Raw genomic sequence first — 25,509 nt, 5'->3', positions numbered from 1 at the left:
CAACAGCAAAAATGAATAGCACGAGCTCTCAGCGCCAAATCTCACTTTTCAATACGCCTCCTTTATTTAAACGTGTCGACCATTTTGAAGCACCCAAATCCAGCAAGCGGTCTAGTCACAAAGCTATGGCATCACCACCTCAAACACCTTCAAAGAGTAGTCGGTCAATACTGTACCCATCACCAGCAATTCGCAAGACGCACACTACTAGAAATGTGGACAACTGGTCTCCATCTCCCAAGAAAAAGCGCTCGTTTTATATACGCGGTGGACTTTCCGATACGGTTCAAGCTGCGGTTGCCAACACAGAAGATCTGTTGCATTTACAGCGAGATTTAGGACTCAACTTGAACAAAGAAGCCGCCACTAAGCTATATTCGATTGAGAGTATTGGTCGCTGGAATAGATTCTCCTTTGCCGCAAATGTGAAAGCGGTGGGTGCGTCTGATGATATTGATCCCGTAATACTTATTGATCCTCGAAGAGACAATGTACCAAATCTCAAAGTTGGAGATAAATTAAATCTTGGACGGACATTCACAAAGATAAATGGCACTGCAGTGTACTTGTCTTGGATGAGGATCCCTTGAGATGCTCCTCGATTAATAGTGGTCCAAAAACTCAGGGGTAATTGGTTTCCCAAAACAGTACTTTGTGGGGCGGCTTCTTCTTCTCAAGCCGCATCCCAGTTTTCAGCCTTACCTGTCAAACATAGATCAAGAGATCGTGCGAGAATCCAACGCGACTATTTACAATCTGATGAAAAATCATTGATTGTTGGCACCGACTCAACTTCAGATGCATAGGTCGAAGAGGTTTCCATTGACGCAGATATGGTCAGCGGCAAATGTCGGAACCAGACATCAGTCAAATTTGTCTCGACTGAAGAAGGTCAGAAGAAAACCTGATAGTCGACAGGCTACTAGTGAACCCAGTGAACCAGCCAAGATTCAATCCAATCAAATCCGTCCGGAATCGGTAAAGTCTTTTGCAGGAGCATCAACGAACTCACCGAAGCAGAAGGGAAAGCAAAAGTACCACCCCGAACACGACTATACAGTTTCTCCTGACACTTATTCATACACTACAGACAAGAATAGACAATTATTCGATCGATTCCCTTATCTCAATGCAAAGAAATTGGCTAGACGAACAGAACGGCCTACTCAAGTTAGAATGTTATCACGAGACTTCATAGATGATTCTCTGTATAATCCGCATTACGGCTACTTTTCTAAAGAAGTCGATATATTTACTCCTTCAGCGCCTTTCTCCTACCAGACCATAGATAACGAAGATGAATTCTTACTAAAATGGACCAAGGAATTTCAAGATTACAGCAAACAGTCTAAGGAAAAGGCGAAGGCAGAGTCAGAGAGTCCACAATCTCAAAATTCAAAAGTTTCTCGCCAAGTGTGGCATACTCCTACAGAGCTGTTCCAGCCTTATTATGGACAGTCGCTAGCTCGATACTTGCTAGTAAACTATAAGCTGTCATTATACCCCTATAGAGACTTGGTTATCTATGAAATGGGAGCTGGTAATGGAACGCTTATGCTTGATATTCTAGACTACATTCGAGAGACACAACCAGATGTCTATAGTAGGACAAGGTACAACATTATTGAAATCAGTAGCTCACTGGCATCAAAACAACTTAGTAATTTGCATCGCCGAGTAGCTTCGGCGGGTCATGCTGACAAGGTCAATATTATCAACAAAAGTATTTTTGCATGGGACACGGAGGTTCCTGAGCCCTGTTTCTTTATCGCCTTGGAAGTTTTCGATAATTTTGCTCATGACGTAATTAGATATGACAACACAACACTCCAGCCATATCAAGGAAATGTAGTCATTGACAAGAGTGGTGACTTTTTCGAGATATACTCGCCGGATCTGGACCCTTGGGCTGCTGAGTTCATGAAGTTACGCAACCGCACCTTAGCCGGTGAATATGTGCCCGCATGGGAATTGGGCTATCATCCACTGGCACAACCAAAGATTTGGAGAGGACTGAAAAATAGCATTTTACCATTCAGGGGTAATCTCTCCGACCCTGAATATATCCCTACCAGATACCTTGAGTTTTTGCATGTTTTGAGAGACTACTTCCCAGAACACCGCCTACTGACGTCGGATTTCACACATCTTAGCGAGACTATCCCAGGATACAATGCACCCGTTGTACAAACTGTGATGGAGAATAAAATGATTCCAATTTCCACATACATGGCGATACAGGGCTTTTTTGATATATTGTTTCCCACTGATTTTGATCTTGCAGCTCAGTTATACACGGCAGTTTGTGGAAAACTTATAAAGACAGCCTCTCACCGTGAGTTTCTTGAGGTCTGGGCAGAAGTAGATGCTACTTCCACGAAGACAGGTGAGAATCCCATGTTGTCGTTCTATCAGAATGCAGCATTTATGTATAGCTAATCTATAGCTAATGTATATAGTAACAACTCATTAATTATATCGCTCTAATGTCAGAGATCTTTTGTTTCGAGCCATGCCAGAGAAATGACTCATATCAACAGTACGATCGATTCTGTACAATAAATAAAATAACCTGCTATATATCTCTCTCATTTACCAGAGGAGAGACTTTTAGGGTCCAGTTCGTCCAAGCATTCTATAACAAGACCAACGCTATCAAAGAAGCTATTCACGGCTACTCGCAGCACCCTATCAGTAACAGCTGTAAATTTTGCCACAAGCTGTGTGTCTTCTACAGAGAGGTTTTTCGAGAGCTGATCTGGCTTGAGCTCTGGATCGGGTGCCAAAGATTTGAGAGCTACTGAGGCCTGCTTGGCCGTCTCGAAGGGGATTCTCAATGTTCTAAAATTAGTTGTTAGTTAAAATGATTATAGAAACAATGCCAAATTCGGCAGTTATTCACTTACAACTTATATTCATGAGTCGACGTCATATCTCCTATGAACTCTGATAACGACCTTATGTATCTATAAATTATTTATCAGCCTATACATCAGCATCGAGATCGGCGGGTCTGACGCCGGCGCGCATGTTCTGTAATATATAGCCTTCAATGACGACGGTCACACCTCTCTTCTAACTATGGATGGTGGTTCGGATTCCAGATTGAAGCCCAGTTGGCTGGGTTCATCAGAACTACCGTTCTTTGTGGTATTAAAAAACAACCTTGATAATTTGGATCAGTCGGCTACTTCCTCAAACCCGTCTTTAGTTCCAGATGACGAGCATTGGCTATACCCGGAAGTTCACTATGTTTTTGAAGACGACGATTTTTCTCCAACAATAGATGTTTTAGAACAGAGCAAAAATGATATCTCTGTTGTAATAGACTTCAATGAGGCAGCAGATGAGGTTATTTCCTATAAGTCGCTCTCTCCATCCTGGCAGATATTAAATGTTAGTACTGAGTCGGCGGCAACTCCAACATGGAGATCAGATTCTAATGGTAGAACCTGTACAATGTTACTCATTGAAGGTACAAATTCTGAACTAAATTGGAATACGAATACTGCTCCAGTTGGTGGCACAAAAGAAGAAGACGATGTAGATTCATTGGGGGATATGAAGCGGTTGGTGGAGTCGTTCAAATCTCGGAATGAGCAGCTCAAACAAATTCTCTTTGAGCGCAGCCCAGATAATGGTCCCCGGCCGTCATCCCCGCAACCTTGACCATATATTGGTTCAGGCTTTTAGCTGTTTAAAGCCACCTTATTTATATTAATTATTATATTTATTCATCATTATTATTAGGTAAAATTAAATTCTTTATCATCATTATCACTCTAAATTATTCATAACTTCGTAATAAAATACAAGTGCATGTGTCATGGAAATGCTACTTTAGTGTTCAAAAGTCAAAGTCGGAGCCTAGTTCCTTCGTGTCGATCGTCCAGTAGTGGGTCTCAATCTCATAGCTGGAGGTTTAATAGGGATTCTAGTCTTTTCCCCCGCCTCGAATAAAACTGGAAGGCCCTTGGCTTCTTCTATTGGAAGCAAAACAGAATTACTCTCAATTTCATTCGTGACGTCTTCTAGAGGTTGACGCTGAAGACTGGTGGTATCAATTGATTCACTTTCAACTTGTTCTTCACCAAGACTCTTAGTGTTTGGAAGAACTCTAGCAAACTCAACTTTGCGTCGCTTGGGAGTATTTCCATCAGACATATCCCTACTATTATCAATGCCGTCTTTTAAAGTGCCGACTTGATGTAGAATATGTCTCAATCCTGAAATACAATCTTCCTGCACTGATCTCCAGGAACTAGTCAATTCCTGTGCCCATTGATTTCCATCAGACTCGGTGTGTGATCTAACATTATTATTCAAATTAGTCAAATGTTGATCCAGGTAGGTAAAGGCATGCTCAACGCGTTGGCACAGTTCCTCAACACCTTTTCGGACGGCCAGATTGTGTTCATCACTGGCTCCTCCAGCTTGCTGTAAGAATTCATCCAACGCTTTGATCTGGTTACCAATAGCTGCCAATCCAGAATTCATGGCAGACTGCGATTCATCCTGCAACTGACTCGAAACCAATCCTACCCTCTGGTTACTAGTGGCTAAAGTGCTAAGAATCGTTCTCAGCTGCTTATTCATGACCTGGTCCGCTAAATTTGTGGAATCTCTGAATGCTGATGCTGATTGTCCAATGTCATCAATATCTTTTCCCCATATATCTGCTTGTTTTTGAAGACTCGTAACTGAGTTAACCACAGCTGTCCTGGTTGTAGATTGCATCGAACTCATTAAGCGATTATTGCTCTCTGTTGTAAACTTATCAAACAACGCAGATATATTTGCCAAAAGATCCTGTTTCTCAGCTGCGGCTTTCTTTTTCTCCTCTTCGAGGGCCTGTTCCAGTCGTCTCATGCCAGCATCATGATATTTTGTTAAGGTATCAGGAGACAAGGTAGATTCAATAGCATTCTTCAAATTCTTGAGCTTTTCATCTTGAGTGGAATAGTGGTTCTGGCGCATTTGAGCATGACTCTCAAACTCCCCCACCAATGCAGAGAGAGGTTGCTGAATTTCATTATTAAACCCTTCTAACTCTTTGCTCAAAGAAGCTGTGAAAGTGGCCATAGACTTTCTCACTTGCTCCAAAAACCCTTTTTGAATATTGGAGATAACATTTTCCTTGATCTTTGCAGCCTGGTCAGAGAGCTGCTTGGAATGAGCATTCGACTTGCTAGTCGTGTTAATGAGATCATCCTGAAGTATGCCAATGTTCACAAAACTGTCTTTAAGAAAGCTAGAAGTATCTTCTAGCCTTGTACACTCATCCTCAACCAAAGCACTAATAGTCTGATACAAGGAATCAGCAATTTCCCTTTGCCTGCCATGATAATCCTCGAATCTACTTTGCAACCTATGTACTTGGTCAATAATTTTAGAAGATGAATCAGAAACGACCGTGCTAACCTGGGATTGGGTACTTCGAATATTTGTGAGTTTATCTTGAAGTATGCTTACATCTTTTAGAGTTTCATCGAGACTTTTAATCAATGCCCCTCCAATCGAATGTAACTCATCCTCGGTATTGGCATGAGCTTTCCGCAGAATAGTTTCTTTATTCAGAGCCCGCCGAGTTTGTCTTAACGACGACTCCGTAGATTCTAAACTGGATATAGTTTGATCGAGTTCACTAGAGGCGGTTTGAAGCTCACGGGTCTTGTTCAACAATTCCTGCTTTGTCTTGTCCAGCTGCTCTCTTGCCGACTTAAGCTGCCTGTCAAGTGTATCTAACTTCCTTTGTTGATCGTTGAGTAACATTTTTTGGCTCTCTCTATCAGCATTGATTTCTTTGAAATTATCTGGATCAAGGAAAATACCATTTTTCTTTCGTGTTGCACTTAGGTCCAGTCGCAGCTTCTCCATCTCATTGTTGTAGTCAGAAAGGAGTGCCTTTTTAGATATGGCATTATTCACTTGGGGCTTATTTTTGATGTTCTTTGCTCTGCTAGCATACTCCAGAGTGCTTAATGTCTCCTCTATATTTACTGATGCGGGACTGATGGTAGCAATAATGCAGGTTTTTGTCCGTCCTCCCAGAGAATCTTGTAGTAGTCTCGTCAGTTTGGATTCTCTGTATGGGATATGTGGGCTCTTGTCGACAAGAGAATTAATAACACGACCAAGAGTTAATAGACTCTGGTTGATCATACCAGCTTCTCTGGCTCGCTTATTCTCCGCACCTGATTTACCGATATTCTCGGAGCCAGCCAAGTCTACAAGGTTAATCTTACTTCTAGTAATAAACTCGCCCGATCCATCTGTATCAATAGCTAAGCTGATGCAGAATATAGTATGTGACCGACTAGAGTAATCATTCATTTTAGTGGCTGCGACCTGTCGTTTCCGCAGGCCATTTTGAAGAACTTTCAATCCAGAAATAGCTGATGTGATATTATGCTCGGATAATCCATTGAGTGTCACTCCACTACCAGCGCTTGGGGTCATGGGTCTTTTGGATCCATTAAAACTGGACCCACTATCATCAAAAAGCCGTAGCTTTTTTGGCGCTTCATCTTCATCAACCAAAAGATCCTTGAGCTCTTCGTTGTATAACTCTACAAAAGAACATGTGACTGCATAATCATAGCCTCTGGATGCTACATCTGCAAATAATTTGAACAATACACGAGGAATAATACCAGCTTCGTAGGCACATGTATCCAGGTTCGTAGAGTCGTCGCCTGACATTGTATAGGTTTTACCCGTACCAGTCTGGCCATAGGCAAAGACTGTGCAATTCATTCCAGAATAGAGATCATCAACAATTGGAGCAATTACTTCTTCGAACACCATGACTTGGTCAACTTCTGGTCCAAATACGTGATCAACTGAGTAAGTTTTTATATTTGTAGAGGAAACATCTTCACCAATTCGGACAGCCACATCAGTCTTGGAGATGGAGGTATCCACGACAACTCTGCTCTTAGCTCTGACTTCGCGGTCATTTCTGCCTCTGCACCGGACTACGACGCGTATATTGGACCCTTCGGTGGAGTCATTTGAAGTGAAACTTGAACTAGACACCGTACTTGGTCTGGGTATCACTTTACTCATTCTTGATGGAACCACGGGTCCTCGTGGCACCGCAGAGGTTCGCATTATTGTATTCTTTTAAAGACTGATGAAGTAAATAACGGTAGATTGGAGTTTTCTTGATTGATGCATCGAAATTGACTTGTTTACTGTTAGTTGCTGGGGTGATAATGCACGTTTGCACGGCTGATAATTAAGGGTCTTGACCCTGGCTTAGGAGTATTATTGACCAGTACAACGATTCAAATATCGAATTATATCACAAGAAATCAAACAGTTATATACGCAAAATCTGTATGAAAACTTGTGATTTTAATCCTAATGTTTAACATCGGGACGTGTAAGCCATAGTATCTATTGACCATTACTAGTCTACTTATTGACTACAGAACGAAGAAAACTACTCTAGAGAGTCCGAGGTAGATAGTTCAGATAAAGCTGAGACATTTGACTCATAACTATGAAGTTAGGGCGACCCAGAAGCCTTCTGGGTAAAGGGAATCGTAACCGAAACACAAGATAACTGTACCCCAGATTTGACGCATAGATGGTGTTGCTTGAGCAACGGATAGCGTTTAGGGCTTCTTTTGTTTACAATGATCATCATCATGTAGCGTCTGTTTACCGGCATGTAATCAGTACCCACAGATGGGTATTAAATAGCCGAGCTTAATTTATCTGTGTGGCGCGGTCACGAGAGAGAGGATATTAGCACTGACAAAACAAATCGGTCAGATCGTACAGATCTGTTGCAGCTGTGTTCATATCCAAAATCGAGATTGTGCATTGTGCATTGTGCATTATAACTTATACTTTTTATTATTCATAGCAAAACGGGAACCTAAACAAACTTTCAGTCAACAACAAAGTATATTAGTAGCCTCAAAATCCAAATCCAAATCCAAATCCGAATCCAGTTTTTCCGGTTTATTAGTATTACAACATTAAGTCAGCAATGTCTCTCAGTCGGACATCTTCGACATCGTCTGCTGCATCAGTATCTTCGAACAAGTCGCTCTCGTCACGAAGGGTTTTTAGTGCTGACCAGTTCACATTACTAGAGGAGCTGGGTAGTGGGAGTTTTGGTGTCGTATACAAAGCTATTGATAAGTGAGTTAACAGTCAAACAAAGAGTGTGAGCCAAAAATTGATCTAACATAACAGTGTCGCAAATCAAATAGTAGCAATAAAGAAGGTATGTATATGCGCTTATTCTCAGGAGTTACAAGGTAGCCAGTCTTCTGAAGGTTTTGGTGATCTCTAACAGGGCACAGATTGATATGGAATCAAGTGAAGATGATATTGATGAGATTCAAAAGGAAATAGCCATTCTTGCTGCATGTAACGACTCTAGGATAACAAAATACCATGGCTGTTTCGTCAATGGATATAAGCTATGGATAATTATGGAGTACTTGGGGGGAGGATCGGGACTGGACTTGTTAAAAGTGGTCGGTCCATTTGATGAAGCATCCATCGCGATTGTTTGTCGCGAACTATTACTAGCATTACAATATTTGCATGAAAACGGCAAGATTCACCGAGACGTAAAAGCAGCCAATGTGTTAGTCTCTGAGAAAGGCGAAGTTAAAATTGCTGATTTCGGAGTAGCAACACAACTGTCAAATAACTTATCAAGGCGAAACACTTTCGTGGGAACTCCATTTTGGATGGCACCGGAGGTCATCAAACAAGAAGATTATAATTTCAAAGCAGATATTTGGTCCCTCGGAATCACCGCTATTGAGTTTGCCAATGGAGAACCCCCTTTATCTGATGTTCATCCCATGAAAGTATTATTTCTCATTCCTAAGAACCCACCCCCGACACTGAAAGGTGCGAATTTTTCAGCTGATTTTCAAAATTTCCTATCGCTATGCCTGCAGAAGAATCCAAATCAACGAGCCTCGGTGAGAAATTTACTTAAGCATCGCTTTATACGGAATGCAGGCAATCCGTCGCATATTGTAACCAACCTGGTCAATAAGAGGAGAAGCAAGTTAGGTGATGGGGCTGTCAAATCTAAGCACAGGAAACCGAAGCACTATCAGGCAACTGTGGATACTGTCACAGGTACAGCCACGAATTCTGGTTCAAGCACAAGTTCGGGAGCAAGTACTATAAGCAGTCGTAGTGTCAGTGGAAGTACCAATGATGATGACTGGGATTTTGATACCATTAAACCGGGTCAGCCACTTTCAAGTCAAACCGAAGAGTCATCCTTGAAACAGCCAACACAGGCGGAAGTAAAGTCGCAACCTCGGTCTGAGCCCTTGATGAAACGACCACTCCCCACACCACCAGCTCTGCCTCCAAGACCATCACAAGAGGAGATTGATCCAGAACAAACTCTCCGCATGCTTAACATATCTGAGCCCCCAACACCGTCGTCGACTAGTATCCGGTCTGCTGATTCTACGGTAGCTGCTGCCCCTTTAAACTCGACTAGTAGTGGCCATACAAACTATAGATCTATTATCACCAAAACTTTGGACCACACTCTACCAAAGCTTGACCCTAACTCACAGGACTTCGCAATCTTAAGAACGCTTAACAACATTATAAGCAATGGCCAGTTATCGTCATCTACAGAGGCGTATCTGATTAAGAGATTAGTTCGCCAGGCGGAGAAAGAGAATAAAAAGCGAAATACCAAAGAATTACCGGTATTGGCTGTATCATCTGTTGCCTCGAATTCTGGCTCGGCTTCTTACGAAACCCCACCACCTCGTCGCAAACTTGATCACGTTGAGCAACTCCTATTAGGGCGGTGGCTAGAAACTGTTTACGAACGTCAGCAATAAAGTCGCATTTTCAAGTGTCTTGAATGCTTTATTTCCCGTGGCTGGGGCTCCGCCCCAGGCCTCGCTGTGTGCTTTTTATTCTTATACCCTCATGTCTATGTATTTGCACCTCCTATTGAGGGGATTCAAGAATGATCCATATGACAACTTTTCAACTTGTGATATGCAGTTATTCAGCATTCTATATTATTCCTATTTTTATTCATCCCATTCAATAGATCCACCATGTTTGATCCACTGCGGGAAGCAGTTCTCTTGGGACAACCTTGTTCCATCGGAGAACAAACCAGGAATGCACTTTTTGCATTTCTTTGAGTTGGGACAATTGAAGTACGGAATATGTTGGTATCCAATATCCTTAAACCAGTGTATCTTGTCTTTATCTAGGAAGAGGCCCAGACCAATGCTGTGAACTGGGGCATCTCCCCATCGTTCATAGAAAAATCCACCAGCCCTATCTAAATGGTCAAAATACTCCTGGTATGGTTTCGACCGCCAAAAGTCCATGTCACCGATTTCGAAATTGCTCCAGAAGTGACAGGTCGAGTATCCAGCTATTTTATTATGATCAGGCCTAGTGGTCTGAGTGAGCCAACCAATGGCGCTGTTAGAATGCACATATTCAGGATGGTCAACAACGAATTCTAACGTCGCAGGCCAGAGTGACTGGATACTCTCTGGTGAATCATAAATGTTAATAACAAAGCCATAAGTCTTGTTATGGTCCTCCATATACTTGAAAACATCATAGTCAATGTCGCAGAAATAATGTGTTTTGGGTTCTACCCGCCAGTACCATTTATATTCGGTAAGCTTTGGTAAATGTACGAACATGCCGGAATTCCATCTACACATTCTATGATAAGACTCCATCGTCGAGTACTGGACGCCCTGTTGCTTAAGGTATTGAGCAGATGCCTCGGCCAGATCTTTATTGATCCAGCTAGGTTCAACCCAATGATCCTTTGGAATTACCTCATAGTTGATTTGTGCCTTAGTAGCTTCTCTAGTTTTCTCTTTGAACTTTCTTGAAAATGGTTTGTCGTTTACAAATGTCCAAGGGTAGTTGAACTTTTTATTAAATGTTTCTTCAACCTCTTTCATGGACATTAATAAATCGTCTAGCTCTTCATTACGAACAAGCGATAATAGTGTAGCATTGACTCTTTCGCCGCTATTTCTAAAATTTCCAGCATCTGGTGGTTCCGTAATGTCCTTCATTAACGGGTTACCTGAAATGTAGTATGGATATGTTGGAAACCATTTTCTAATATCATGAACGAGATTTGATCTGAGAAAAACGAAAAAACTGGCCAGTAGCACCGTCGCCAGAAAAATCACTCTAAGTCTTAGTTTTGCCATCTCAATTTTTGGTTTCTAGGATAATTAAGCTTCCTATATCTCAAGCGAGATAAGCTTAATTTTGGCGCAGTATTAAAATTTCTATAATTTTGTTGACGCCGTTTATAACAAGTGAGATCTGGTTTTGCTTTGTATCTATATTTGGCCCTAAATAATATCACCTGGATATCCTAGACAGAAGCGGAGCAAATTACAGAAAACAAAAAAAAAAAAAAAAAAAAAGCGAACGCTGTCAAATGGAACGGTGTCAGATAACCGTGCCATTTCAATGCAGCTAGGCCCCTGATTTTTCTACCTATATAGTACTCGTGAACAAATATTACTAGTTATCGTGTACTTTATTTCTTTACCGACGCAATATGCGCGCGCTGCTTTCAACGTGATAATTAGATTTTGGTTTATAATTTCTCTTTGATCTGGATATTTTACACTGTAGATATGAAGTAAGTTATGAGTGCTTTGAAAATGGTTTCTGAAAATCGGATATCTGTGCTAACTCAGTTATAGTTCTATAAGGCAAATTGAAAAGTTAAATCAGCAAGAATTGGAGGCAGGTGTGTCGATTGAGGGTTCTTGGCACAATGACTACAAAGATACGGCCTATATATATATTGGAGGTCTACCATATGAGTTGACAGAGGGGGACATTGTCAGCATATTCTCGCAATATGGAAATCCGGTACATATCAAGCTGGCCCGAGACAAGGAATCGGGAAAATCTAGAGGGTTCGCGTGGCTCAAGTACGAAGATCAAAGGTCAACAGTACTAGCGGTAGATAATCTGAATGGATCAAAAGTTGTCGGTCGCATATTGCGAGTTGACCATGCTTACTACAAACCACAAGAAGGAGAGGAAGATGAAGAAGAATTAGAGATTGAGAAGTTAAAGCGAGAGCTGATGGCAGCAGGAGGACAACAGAAGCCACTTGAAAATGAAGCGACAGCCAGACGGACTGAGGCAACAAGCGAAGATACCGAAGATCCAATGGCTCAGTATTTGGCAAGTAAGAAAAAGAACTCTGAGAGAAGAGATAAAACTCGAAGTGATGATCGGAATCGTTTAAAGGAAAGTGAAAGTGATAGAGATGATGATAGGCATATGCATAAACGCAGTTCTAGAGATAGAGACTCAGAAAAGCGCAGCAAAAATGATAGAGGCAGTCGGGATCTTGGTCTATATGAAGGACGTGAAAGAGACATAAGGCTAGAAGCGGACGACAGAGATAACCAGGAGAGATATGAACGACACGACCGTTCCCGTCACGAGCGACATGAAAGGCTCGACAGGCATGAAAGACACGACAGAGAAAACAGACACGACAGGCACGACAGACACGACAGACACGACAGACACGACAGACATGACAACCAAGACAGAACCGACAAGACCGGAAAATACGAAAAAAATGAGAGAAACGAAAGACACGACAAGTATAGCAGGCACGACAGGCACGACAGGCACGATAGACATAGCCAACATGACCGGCACAGACAAGACGACGAACGACATTCAAGTGACAGGCGTAAGAGAAATGACGAAGGACATGGCAGCGACAAACACCGTGACGACAAGTCCAAGTCCTATCGTCATTCTGAAAGGCGCGAAAGAGAAGAAAACGATGATCATGAGAGCAGAATTCAACAGCGAAGCAGTCATGCTAAAGAAAGCGACCGTCAAAATGACGGGCAAAACCATTCTCGGAGAGATGAACATGATAATGATATTTCCCAGGCTCGGAGCTCGAAAAGACGACGGACTGAAGATGACATTGATGCTACTCCACCACCGTCGTCATGAGTTCATGCTTCTGGAGAATAAATGCTTTCCTTGTTGGTTGATTTTTATTCATATTTGTACTAAAATCTAATGCATTATCCTAGATCTCACCAATCTTGAATGGTGAATTAATTTCACCTTAGAAGTTGATTGTGGACTTTTGCAGAAGCCCCTACCGCTATCTCGTAATCTAGCTCGACATATGTAGGGGTTTATCAGAAAGGTTGCTGCATGCAACTAAACTAATGTACCAAACGTTTAAACGTCTACCCTAGCCCTGAGTCCTAGAATGGAGGTAAGACGCGCGTGTGCATGTTTTAGTGGTAACTATAGTAGTTGTAGAGTTTGTTATAAATATCAACCCGCCCCTTGGACCCATTACCGTGCAATAGCTGCATTTCTCCAGTGAATGGTGGGGGGTTGCATCTCCTGTCTATTGTTTGCTGTCGACTACTTTATAGTCGTCCTACTACTATTGATATTGGACTTTACGTGTTACCTATACACGGCATACAGATCTGGCACTAATAAGTTTATGCCTATACCCTATAAACATATTGATTGCCAACCATTTTACGGCGGGCCATATATCCTCTGATAGACAGGTACCGGAATTTGTTTTGGATTACTCGAATATTTTCTTTGATCTATATTGTAGAATCGAAATTCAACCATAGATTTGTTTGTTGGTAAATGGCTTTCAGTTGACAAAATTGTTTGGGATATTTATTTATCTACGTCTATAATGCTGGCTCAAGGCGATAATCAGACTGTCCAGTCTGATCAGGATCAGGATGCAAAAACTGATCACAGACCTGTTAACGTTGGTGCTGATGTCGTCAAAATGTCATCTCAGACTCATTTTTCTACTTCTTATATGGGAGCAGGCCAAGGTATCGAGCCAGCAACCAGATCGGATTTTAGTCAAAATTTTTCTCGTGCTGATTCTGAAGGCCGCATAAATAGCTCTGGCTTGGGCCAGTCTACTGGACTAGGGATAGGTGGCCTTGCGACAAACCCATTAGCGCTAGTCGTTAATTCAAACTCGATATCTTCATCACGATTAGTTGCAGCATCGCTCGTAACATCGACATCACTGTCGGCTTCATCCTCTGTATCAGGTCAGACATCTCTAACATCTCCCCAAGTACCACAGACTCCATTTCAGAGTTTTAAACCTCATAGAAACTCCTCGTTGCATCATGTCACATCTTTTCAAACTCCCCCTGACATGTCGCCAATAAGCCCGTCTGCTACAGCTCCTTCTCATGTGGCAACCGTCAATACTCCACAGATGCCAACACCTGGTTCAGATGGCTCTTCTATAGTTGGATCCACAGCTGGTATTTCGTCTTTTAGCAGTGGGCTATATGTTAAAAGCCACCCATCGTCAAGATCTTCTTCTAGAAGGAACTCGAGGACGGCACATTCGTCTAACTCTATTGGTGGCACAACACCTGCCTTGTATTTCGGACCCTCGTCGAGCGTTTCATCTTTGGGTCATGAGAGTGGCTTTCTTTTGAAACGTAATGAAAAAGGCTCTAGTGCTGCGAGTCGACGATATAGAAGCTCGTCTTCGTCCTCGTCCGATGATGATGATCTTATTTCAGCAGGCTATGACTCCGATGATAGAATGAGTCTTGGTAGCAGGCGTGCTAGTGTGACTTCAACAAAGGGATCCGATATTGATATAACTCCACCAGCTGCTATAGTTCGACAGATGATATCTAATGGACGATCCCTTAAACCAAAAATGAAAAGCTTCTTACGGATATCGAAAGACCTGCAGGAAGAATTGTCTCCCTTGGATTTTGAGATTCGTCGCGAAGCTGAGGTGACTTCTACTTTCAGAGAAGAGGATGCTGCCAATCCGCGTCGTGTTTCTGTGGGTGGATCTATTGCTATTGGAGATGGTGTTGGCGCAGATGCAGCTGATGGTAGTAACTGTAATGTCATAGCGGGTGGCTCGTCATCTGGGCGCACATCGATGTCCTCATTTCATCACCAGGAACTCATTGCACGTCTTGAGAGCTTTGCTCCTGGTGGCCAAAAAGACTCGGATGCAGGAAGTGCTATCATAAGTGATACTGAGGATTCGGACGCTCCTCCTATTTCAGTCACACCCTCTGTCAAACGTAAAATCGCGTTTTTGGATGACTCTCCAGTTAATGGATTGAAACGGCGAGCAGTTTCTCCTGGACTTTCTTCTCCTGTCATTGGAAGCCCCACGAGCCATGTTAACAGGCGGGCAAGCATTAAGCAGGTCTATGAGACTTCGGATGGCTTTCAGAACCTACAGCTCATTTGAATAATCCTGCTTTTATTTATTTTTTTCTTGCATCCTGGACTTTTTTATTGATCCAGCTAATTTTAATTCGACTACTAATATTGATGGCTTGTTGATACATTTCTGTATTGTTTAATATATGTTATTTCATGGGAAATGTTTTTATAAAAAAAGAGTGGACAAAAGCGGTAATGGGCCAGCTGAACATTAGTAGCACTGGTATACGTTACTGATTTTCTAGGTATACATGTGTATCATGCAGAAATAAAATAGAGCAGCAAAAAACTACAGCACCTTCTGTTCACGCCTGGTCTCCCACGGCATTACTGATCAAGGCTCTCAGAGGCTTGAATATGATTGATCGGACGGGAAATCTTATTTTACTCTGGATATGGCCGTAGCTGAACAAAATATAAGGTCCCTTCCTATATATCAGAAAATACAGGACCCTGGCCATAGAGTCGAAATTTGTGCATAGTTGCATCTGATCGGCACAATTCTCTTAGCACATCATTAATATATTAACAAATCTACATACAAAAATATAGGGAAAAAATCAAATTATTGTTGTGAACGGCGCTTCGCCGCACTGATGATGCCAGCAATACTATATTTGCTGATTTTCTCCTCTGAATCATTTCTATTGTTGGCAGGTTTGGTAGGAGACGGGTTAAACGTGTTATTTGAAAAAGCAGTTTTCAAATCTTCATTAGATGCCATTCGACTGCTGTCTAGCAGACCCGCCCGTGTAGCACGCAATATACTGTGCTCATTATGAGGGTCGAAATTAGTCGGCAAAGACCCTCTCTTACTATTATCGAAATTGGCGCTAACAGGGCGACTCCTTGGTTTTGGCAATGACGAAGGAGGTGATGAAAGCCCTGCTGACTTGTATGGGGCGCCATGGACGGACGTTCTATCTTTGCTACTACCAGGGTACTGTTCTTCGTAAGCAAGGCGGCTTGTATTATAGGTATGATCATCTTGTCCTGTACTAGGAGCAGGCGTTGAACCATGCGACCCATACTCAGAGGCTAGCGAAGGTTCACCTTCTTCCGCCTTGACAGTCACTGCCTTTACATGGTCACCAGTATGAACAGATGGTCGGCGAACAGTAGAGAGTACAGCATCAAAATAATCATCAGGTGATGCAAGACCACTCAGTAAAGATTGAGCCGATTTACCTCTCTCGGCAAGGTATGGTTCGTCATGAATAATTGGTGGAACTGCACCCGGGTTACTCTGAGCAAACGATTCACGCATTCCTCGTAAATTTTCCTTAACCTCTAACCATTGAGCTGCAGATGAATTCGAGCTGGTACTGATTTCTGAATTAGTCTCTCCTACTCTTGCCAATAGTCCACCCAAATCACCCAATCCGCTGTCACCAGTGTCTCCAAGACCTCTAGTATCAGCTAGAAATGATGAACTCTCAGAATTATGCCCAGAATGACCAGGTGTTGGTCCTGGGGCAGGAATAGGTGCAAGCTTCAACTCTTCTGTCGAACTTGTACGGGGACCAAACTCTTTCTCAAACTGCAGCAACCCGATCTTGGGTGGTCCTCCCGCGCTAGCATGACTCGAAGAATGTGTGACTACCTGACTATTTATGTGGTCAGGATTCTCAATATGGCTATTTACATGATTGGAACCAGCTGAACCAGACTGCAATCTATCACCACTTGATGGGCGGGATGCAAGCGATGGCGTACGAGATGAGTTATGAGACCCATCTGAAAGGGGTCTCACAGGATGACCAAATCCTGAACTGTATCCCGGACCATCTTGTGGTCCCATTCTATGTCCTGATCCTGGAGAAGATGATGAAGGCGGACCAGGCGGACCAGGCGGCAAATTCTCTGATCTCGAAGATTGAGTTGGCCCCATAACTGGAGGATCAGCCAACATATCATTATATGGATGAGGTGGTGGCTGGTTTGAAGGAGGTGGTGGTGGGCGATTGAACTCATTGGCACGGCCCTGTGGTGGTCGACTGAATCCTCTTTCTGGAGGCGGCCGACCAAAGGCTCGCGCCCTCTCTCTTTCCTGTTGTTGCCAACTAGCCTTTGGAACACCATTATGATTGCTATAACCAATAGGAAGACGATTGCCAGGTGGAGGGCCAGACGACATACCAGGAGGGGGACCATGACCTGTAAATCCACTGAGAGGAGGATGGCCCGGCAAACCAGCACCTCTATTCTCACGACCAAAGAATGGCGATTCGAAAGAGTCCAAATTGTGTCGCAGATCCGCTCTCTTCTTTGCACTTCTAATATCTCCTGGATGATTGTGGATATTTCCAAATCCACCAGCACCACCTTGTCTCAAATGCGGAGGCTGAGGAGGATGGGGAGGTTGACTAGCAGAGGACGATGGAGCAGGTGAGTATGGCCTTTCCATCATAAAACCACTGCTTGACGAACTGTCGCGAAGGTTACTCCTAAATCTGTTGGTAGGAGGTGGGAGCTCATACGAGCTACGGTGCTCATCGTATCCTGAAGGGCCATAACGATTATAACCATAGTCACCAGACACATTAGCACCGCCATGTCTTCCCCGCATCGGTATTCTACCCATACCAGGTCCACTATGAGTTCCACTCGGATAACTACGACCACTTCCTCCCGAATCTGCACTGTCAATGCTTCCATTTCTGTCTCCAAGATGACCCTGTGCTTCTCGCATCCCAGGCCCATGTCCACCCGGACCGTTTCCAGCAGCTCTATCAATAGGAAACGGTGACATGAGTCTTCCTCCAGGACCAACTGCATCTGTCTGGTACAAACCTCTTTCGCCTGGACCAGCAAACCGATCGTAGTCTTCATAATAACGATCTGCACCACCATTGTAATTGTTGCGTTGATAGAACTCGGCAAAACTGCCCCCACTACTAGAATCATCCAGTGTACGTGATCTTTGACGTCGAATCATTTGTTGCTGGTCAGGCTTAGAATCGGATGCCCCTACCAAATCATGAATACTGTCAACAAGTTGCTGTTGCTCATTTTGCATGAGAGGAGAGTTAGGTTTTGACTCGCCAGAACCCACCGGCTTTCTTTTAACACTCAACTTCCTTGTCTGATCTTCATTATTCATGGCTGGGTCCTGAGTGAACGCTTGCTGTGATACAGATTGACCTGGCACAGGGAGTGTAGGAAGCGGTTTGTCCATGGGATTGAACTGTTGACGACTACCACCTTCACTCTCTGGGTCAGGCGATGTTTTTTCTTGGTTTAACCACGAAGTCTGGATGGCAGACAAGCTTGGTGTAGCCCCAGATGCATGTGAGTTAAGAGAAATGCGCTGGGGCAGGTGTTGACTAACACTCCTGTTACCACTTGGCGACCGTAATTCTCGAGAACTTTGAGGGTCTACCGATGGTGGTACACCTGCAAAATGACCAGATGGTGTCGCATTAGTGATAGTGGGAGGTGCTGTAGCCGATGCTGATGCCTCGCTCAATGGTTGAGTGACAACCGAAGGACCAGATGCTCCAAGGGCTGACGCGGCCCCAGTTGTTTCTGCTGGTAGGACAGTGGATTCGGCAGCAGAAGTCGTGGTTGTTGAGATTGGTTGTTGAACAGCTGCTGCTGAGATGGAAGGAGCGCTAGACCAGTGCTGTTGAATTTGGAGCTGTTGTAATTGTAGTTGTTTCTGCAACTGTTCAAGTTGTAGTTGAAGTTGTTTCTGCTCTTGTCGCTGTTGCTCAAGTTCGTATCTATCAAGAGGCTCAATTGGTTGTTCAGATGGTTCATCGTTCAACTTTGGCGTGTAATAAATACTTTTCTCATCATCTTCCTTTGTCTGTCGTGGTGTCGATACAGGAATTGGAGGGAAAGGTTCCGGCAGATGCTCCTCAAGCTGTGGTTGATGAGGTAGAGGTTTGTCGAAGCGTACTTCTGGTTGCACCACTGACTTTACATCTGGTTCTCGTGCGTTTGACTCATTTGATTCAGTCTGAATAGATAGATTGTGCATTCCAGAAGGAGGTGGTGGTGAATAGGGGTTGGAAACGTTCCGAGACCCGATGGCATTTGTCGGCTGTTGATTCGAAATGGTCATGGATGGAACACTATCGTCCAAATCCGTCTGAATTTCACGGTCAACATATACTTTGCGTATATCTCTTTCGGGTCTAGGAGTAGTGGCATCTGCGATAATGTTATTCTGCTGCAATCTCTTGGCCAGGGCATCCACTAGTGGGTCTAGATATTCTGTTGGTGCAAGAAGCAAATCTCGTGGTTTTTTGTGGTGATGGTAATAATGATGATAATGATGTTGATCTTCGGGGGGAATTGGTGCTGGTGGGGGACTCGCAGTAAGAGCTGGCGATGGTGGTACAGGTTTGCGCTTAACAACCTGGGCAGCCGGACTGCTGACGACCCGACGAGGCACAACCCGAGGCAATGGTCTATCTTTTATCTCTGGCTTGGGCTTTAATGGAGGTGGCTCTGGATGTAAGATTTCTTCAACCACAACCCATCGTCGTTCCCCTGGAGAAACTACAAGTTCGACCACCACAGATCGACCGAAAGTCGCTTTGCGAACCTCAGTCTGCTCCTGACTGAGTGTCGACATCCATACCCATACGAAGAAATCCGAAATAGCAATCTGGGATACTCCCGCCGTAACCAGTCCATCAGCGCTAATTCGCGACGACCGTTTTTCAGCCTGTCCATAACTTTTCTTCAAGAACACATCCCATTCATCTTGACTTGCTGCTAGGGCTGGTCTAGATGTTACTCCATGCTTGGTAACTCTAACATCTGGGCTATCTGGGTATGGCAAGGCCTTCACCTCCTGACTGGGCACACCAACTCGTTTGATGTCTTTCAATTGCTCATCATCGTAGACATAGTTAGTCAATGGTCGTCGAAGATCTCCAGTAGCTGGGTCTATAAATGCATGGTTGTAAAACTTAGACCATGTTTTGCCTCTTAAATCATATGCCAATTTAGGGGTTTCCTTTATTAAAATAGGGTGGTCAGTGACAAGTGGGTTCTCATTAACAATCTCTTTAATAATTCGTAAAGATTCATCTGCAATCTTATATTCAATGGTGTCAGGCTCATTAAATAAGAAATAAAGCGTATTAAAGTCGTCCTCCGTAGCAAATACATTGGGATTATCGAACCGAATGGTCTTGGCCACTCTTCTTAATAGAACAAGTGGGTTAGAACTTAGTTTCCCTACTGTCAGCGTCACCATTGGCACGGCCACTAGCTTAGATTTATAAATAGGCTCGGGTGGATAGTCCTGTTCAGTCAGCAGTAAATTTTCCAATGGTCTAGGCAGCGCCGAAGTCCCTCCTCCTGGTCTTGGTGCCGCTGATAATGACCTCACAAATGCAAAAAACATATGATTTGTTGCCTCAGCTGCCAAACTCCAAGCTGCCAAGCCCTCTGCAAAACTTGTAGATTCCTTAGCACCAGGTTTTTTAATATCGAACGCCCATGTACCTGCCAGTCGCGTCACTTTCCGGCCTACAAGCCCATTCTGACGACCATGCGTCACAATCGACGCCAGCAAGTCGAAAAAGTCAAACAATATATTACCATGGGTCCCCGTTTCCACACATCGCGGCACAATCTTCACAAATGCATCCATAGGAAATCCTGCTTTCATCTCTTCTTCTTTGAATTGATTGTATACCTTCCACGACACAATACCTCCTGGTAGTCGTGACCAGCACCATTTCAGTACTGCTGCTAAACACTGCTTATGTTAGTCTCTCTTGGATATTGGACAGGTTGCCTCCGGCGGCTGGGGCGCTGCCCCAGACCCCGTTGTGCTCGCTTGGCGAGCTGGAGATTTCGGGGTCGTACTTACATATGGATCGGCCACTCTTATCAGACGAAGAAGGTTGTCTCCCTCGAGAGGAGGTTGATGTCTGGGAAACACCTCAGTCACAAAATCTCTTACGTCTTTGGCATCGCTCTCTGGTCGATAGGGCAAGAGCACGAACGGGGTGAGAACACCTATTTTTGTTAGCCTTTGGTCCACTTATTGACTCAGAAACTGCAGCCGATTAGATTCCTCTTGCTTCCGTCCGTTTCAGTACTCATTTATGCCATTCGATATCACAACAGAAAGTATTATTGTCAACTCGTTACTCACCTCTCGCCTTAAGTTCTAGTGTTAGACTATGGATAAGGCCTTCAACCACTGGCCGTGGAATCACGCTCTGAGTAAAGGCATTCTGCGTGAAAAAGAAGTTTTTGTAGCCGGTTGTTACAGGAGCCAGGTATGTAGCCCTCTTATCATCTTTGCTCTTCACAATGGCTACCTTTTTGTTTCTTGTAGCGACCTCTGTTGACGGCATCGGTAGAGGGGGCCACTGTACGAGCCAAAGCTGGGGAGTTAGCTCGTCCTTTTAGCTCACTTATGCGGTTCGGTTCTCCAATTGTTATTTATTTCGTCCCTGGTTCTATCGTATTGTTTCAGTTCAACTTGATATCCGATCGTATTCAATTGACAAAGATTTTGACACAGATCTAAATGTTTTCTCCACAAGCCATCTAATAGCAGATGATAGGTTGACTATCTATGAAACTGCGGTACGCGATCTGAATACTTTCTTCAAGCGACCTGTCAGTAACAGTTGGCTGAGTTTATCCCAAAACAACGGTGACAGCCTATAGGTCGGTTCCAGCAGAATGTAGAATGGCTGGTTTTTATTTTATTAGTTAAATTTTTTGCAATCTTCGTTACTTTGTATCTCTCACACAAATCTATACGCGATAAAGTCAGGCCCACTGCTTCTACTGTACTGCACGGTGGGGTCTTAGGGTAGGGTTACTTCAGGGTGTTAAAATATGATCATAACAGGTACAGTAAGTCCAACGCTGATCATATAAACATTGATAGTAAATGCTCTGCAACAGTATTAATGGCTCGTATTGATTGCGAAGATATAAAAATACAGTAAATGTGTCTAATTGTAATTTTTAATAGATTGAGTAATATATCAAGCAATTCTGCTATAACAAAGATTAACGAATAACAACCACACATATCTAAGTCTATTCTTATATCGATCCTGCAATGTCTAATTCTCAAAACAGGGGGTAAAATAAACATTTGTTTACTTTTACCGAAAAAAAATTACCACGCGTGCTTCTTGCAGCGATCAACTCGGAACGGCTGCTTGCAGGGTCCTTCTGGGGTTTCTCGGGTGCTCTGGAGTCCTCTATGATAGCTGAAAAAAATAAGCTTCTTAATATTCTGATGAGAATTTTGTTCGACTTAAACTTCTCATAGTTACAAAACAATAACAAGAAACAGCTGTAAATATTGTGTCAGTGGAAGCATCTTGGCTAGATCACTCACTTAACAGGTTGAAGGTTCAGAGTTCATGTTCATAGATTCTGCATAAATGTCGAGGGGTCGATAGGTTTCGGGAAGACCACTTGAGGAGTTTCTCGATTTTTACTTTACAATTTCCTTAGATACTAACATAGTTACGTACTTCTTAAACGATATACAATATATATTTTTTGAATATAGCTCCATACTATGAATCGCTCATTAAAATAATTTTTTACTTGACAGCCTATAGAGCAAAATTATCTTGCAATAATCTAGTGACCAATTGGCTGTGCCTGCCCAAAGCCCTAATATTACTTCACATACCTTCACTATCTGACCTCTTCCAACTTCCCATGCTTACACTATATATTACCTATAACAAGATAACATAAAAAAAAGGAGTGGCTTTGATTTCATTCAATTAGTCAAGCAGCTAGTATTATGGCACTTTAAAATCTCTTAATTAGATTTCGAAAGTGGGCCTGTGACCTAAATATACTTCATACTATATCCATGAGGCTATGTACTATCCTCGTGACCTGGTGACCAAGTGACGACGCTCTTGCTTTGAATATGATTACTATTCTATAAATGGTTGAAGTTAAGTAAATGATCAGCCATCAAAATGGTCAAACTGATCAAACTGATCAAACGGCTCAAACTGTAAAGACAATTTCAGCTGGTAGAAATTATAGATCATGGGATCAGGTTTTCGGCACCTGCCATCCGTGCATCCGATTGTAGGTTCGTAGTTCGTGGACTTTGCCTCACTGCTGCACACAACAGTCCACTCTAAAAATAGCTGGTATACATGGTCGGCGGTTTCAGCCCGCCAGTCATGTCATGTGTTTAGGCCACTATGCAAGATCCAGAAGCGCCAGTGCCACATTTGTTGTGCAGTTAGAGTAAGTTGATGCTGGCGACTGCTTTTGTGGACCATGAATGGTACTTTAAGTGATGCATAGGGGCAGTTATTATCTTCCTTTTGATATCTGCATCGTCATGTAGGTTGCTGAGCTACCCGTTTGCAGGGCGGCATGTATCGGATATGTCTGATGTGTTTGATATGTCTGTTCGGAAGTAAGCAACCTTTTCCCGCAGCTAGACGGGATCCAACGGCGGACTACGATCGGGTTTCTGCTTCGTACTCTGCAGGAGGAAATCTGTACCGAACACCCACTCCGGACTCCGGACTCGGGTACAGATTTTGTATCTTGCGTCTCATATAAGCTTCTAATATACTACAAGGTACCATGACCATGGGCTTAGCTTCCAGGCTTTTAGCTTGCAGGCTCAACTGCCAGGTTCAACTGCCTAAGCCCAACCTCCAAGCTCAACCTCCAGGCTCGGTTTCCAGCTCAGTATTCAGGCTCAAGCTCAAACTCATACTGATCACGATGGCTTTTATTTGATCGAATACTAAATATAATCGTGTATGCAATTATCAGAAGAAATTAGCTTTCAAAAAAATAATACTAGCTTTATTGTGACAGTATTGAACAAAATAATTGTTCAATCAAATAATCAGAGAGACCTCACAGGCTCCAAAACTAGGCTCTAAACCTTAACATAAAAATAACATGCACGGTCATTTATACAGCCACAGGCGACGTGCTCTGCCTTGAGATCAACACTCAAGACCTCTTTAAAGTAATAGCCACGACTTTGGTTATCGGAAACAGATGTTCAAGGGGGGCTTGGAAAAGAAAATGCCGAAAAGTTAGGGTACCTTTCTTCGATGCTATGACGATGCGCAACGCAAGAGCCATGCACGCACATGCTTTTTTCGCGCTCAGATAAATATCCCTGAATATCCTCCGTGGTGATTTCAAAAGACGCAATCAAAGTTTATCTCCGTTTTTTTTGTTTTCAAGCGCCGTTGATCCAGAAAGTGAATTTGTGAATTCTACCTATAAAAATTAAAAAATGTCCTACGTAAGTGATAAGTGATTGTGATAAGTGATTTAGAATCCTCCAGAGCGCATGCTCACTTCATGTCCGGCGACCGGATTTAGGTTACAAAGATATGACAAAGATAACAAAGCGACACAACAGACGAACTGCAACGGGGAGTAACAGGTGAAATGTGACAATTGTCATGATCTCGACTCAATCAATGCAACTGGACGAAGAAACAAATCCTACCACCAAATGATCCCAAAGTTCTCATGTCACAGTTGCTATACCTCATTTCACCACTGTCGCCGGCACTTGTGCATTCCAACATTGCTCCCCACCTCGTCCTTGTCTCCTGTCTTCTCAACAACTCGAGTTGCTTTTATCCCCCATCTCGGCACTCCGAGCCAAACCGACTCGAGTGAAGCGAGAGGAGCAAGGGGGTCTGGGGCGTAGCCCCAGCCGCCGGAGGCGTATTCCCCTCTCCAGAGCCCACATTTCTCCTGTCACCCCCTGTTGCAGCATGAGCTTAATTGAAGAATGCATCAACTAACAGATTCAAGTACCCTCCTCAACAACCTAATCAACAGTACGGCGGCCCTCCACCTCCCCAGCAAGGATACTACCAGACTGGTCCTCCCCAGCCTGTATACATCCAGCAACAGCCTGCCCAAAACAACGACGATTGTTGTTGCGGTCTCTGTGCCGGTATGGCCTGCTGCTTGTGTTTAGACTGTCTCTTCTAAACAGCCAGCCTAAAAAGACTTTTCTATAGATGCTCCTCTGCCAATTCTAATGCCTTCTGTTTTTGTGCAGTTAGCTTGTTTAATTAATTAATATTGCGATGTATACAATTGGGGCTCGGACCTGCCTCCGGCGGCTGGGGCTCTGCCCCCAGACCCCGCTGCTCCTCTCGCTGCGCTCGAGTCGTGGTGTTGAGGCCGGTGGGTCGGGGTGGGGGCGGTACTGCCGTTGAAGGAACAATAAATATATATAAAAAGTACAAATTGAAAAAAAAATCTGGG

At 43.4% G+C, this 25,509-nt stretch overlaps 8 protein-coding genes across 8 annotated transcripts; 5 read left to right on the top strand and 3 right to left on the bottom strand.

Annotated features, from left to right (window-relative positions):
• Positions 1-1,530: 1,530 nt before the first annotated feature.
• Positions 1,531-2,439, top strand: AWJ20_1712 (Protein midA-like protein; the record flags this gene model as incomplete). Its single annotated transcript, XM_018878613.1, has 1 exon — positions 1,531-2,439. The coding sequence occupies one exon, from the start codon at positions 1,531-1,533 to the stop codon at positions 2,437-2,439; it is 909 nt and encodes a 302-aa protein (XP_018735898.1).
• Positions 2,440-3,081: 642 nt separating this feature from the next.
• AWJ20_1711 (uncharacterized protein) lies at positions 3,082-3,669 on the top strand (the record flags this gene model as incomplete). The annotated part of the gene is made up of 1 exon (XM_018878612.1): positions 3,082-3,669. The coding sequence occupies one exon, from the start codon at positions 3,082-3,084 to the stop codon at positions 3,667-3,669; it is 588 nt and encodes a 195-aa protein (XP_018735897.1).
• A 198-nt stretch (positions 3,670-3,867) lies between these two features.
• On the bottom strand, positions 3,868-7,113 carry KIP1 (Kip1p; the record flags this gene model as incomplete). The annotated part of the gene is made up of 1 exon (XM_018878611.1): positions 3,868-7,113. The coding sequence occupies one exon, from the start codon at positions 7,111-7,113 to the stop codon at positions 3,868-3,870; it is 3,246 nt and encodes a 1,081-aa protein (XP_018735896.1).
• Positions 7,114-8,327: 1,214 nt separating this feature from the next.
• KIC1 (putative serine/threonine protein kinase KIC1) lies at positions 8,328-9,851 on the top strand (the record flags this gene model as incomplete). Its single annotated transcript, XM_018878609.1, has 1 exon — positions 8,328-9,851. The coding sequence occupies one exon, from the start codon at positions 8,328-8,330 to the stop codon at positions 9,849-9,851; it is 1,524 nt and encodes a 507-aa protein (XP_018735895.1).
• A 198-nt stretch (positions 9,852-10,049) lies between these two features.
• KTR4 (Ktr4p) lies at positions 10,050-11,072 on the bottom strand (the record flags this gene model as incomplete). The annotated part of the gene is made up of 1 exon (XM_018878608.1): positions 10,050-11,072. One exon carries the CDS (start codon positions 11,070-11,072, stop codon positions 10,050-10,052), a length of 1,023 nt encoding a protein of 340 aa, XP_018735894.1.
• Positions 11,073-12,111: 1,039 nt separating this feature from the next.
• On the top strand, positions 12,112-13,011 carry AWJ20_1707 (fork head domain protein, putative; the record flags this gene model as incomplete). Its single annotated transcript, XM_018878607.1, has 1 exon — positions 12,112-13,011. The coding sequence occupies one exon, from the start codon at positions 12,112-12,114 to the stop codon at positions 13,009-13,011; it is 900 nt and encodes a 299-aa protein (XP_018735893.1).
• Positions 13,012-13,735: 724 nt separating this feature from the next.
• AWJ20_1706 (uncharacterized protein) lies at positions 13,736-15,298 on the top strand (the record flags this gene model as incomplete). The annotated part of the gene is made up of 1 exon (XM_018878606.1): positions 13,736-15,298. One exon carries the CDS (start codon positions 13,736-13,738, stop codon positions 15,296-15,298), a length of 1,563 nt encoding a protein of 520 aa, XP_018735892.1.
• Positions 15,299-15,838: 540 nt separating this feature from the next.
• MSB1 (Msb1p) lies at positions 15,839-20,905 on the bottom strand (the record flags this gene model as incomplete). Its single annotated transcript, XM_018878605.1, has 1 exon — positions 15,839-20,905. The coding sequence occupies one exon, from the start codon at positions 20,903-20,905 to the stop codon at positions 15,839-15,841; it is 5,067 nt and encodes a 1,688-aa protein (XP_018735891.1).
• Between the last annotated feature and the right edge of the window lie 4,604 nt (positions 20,906-25,509).

The sequence above is a fragment of the Sugiyamaella lignohabitans genome, chromosome A, assembly GCF_001640025.1.
Source record: "Sugiyamaella lignohabitans strain CBS 10342 chromosome A, complete sequence".
Lineage (NCBI taxonomy): Eukaryota > Fungi > Ascomycota > Dipodascomycetes > Dipodascales > Trichomonascaceae > Sugiyamaella > Sugiyamaella lignohabitans.
The sequence above is the reverse complement of the archived record's forward strand: the minus strand, read 5'-3'. Positions and strand labels throughout refer to the sequence as shown.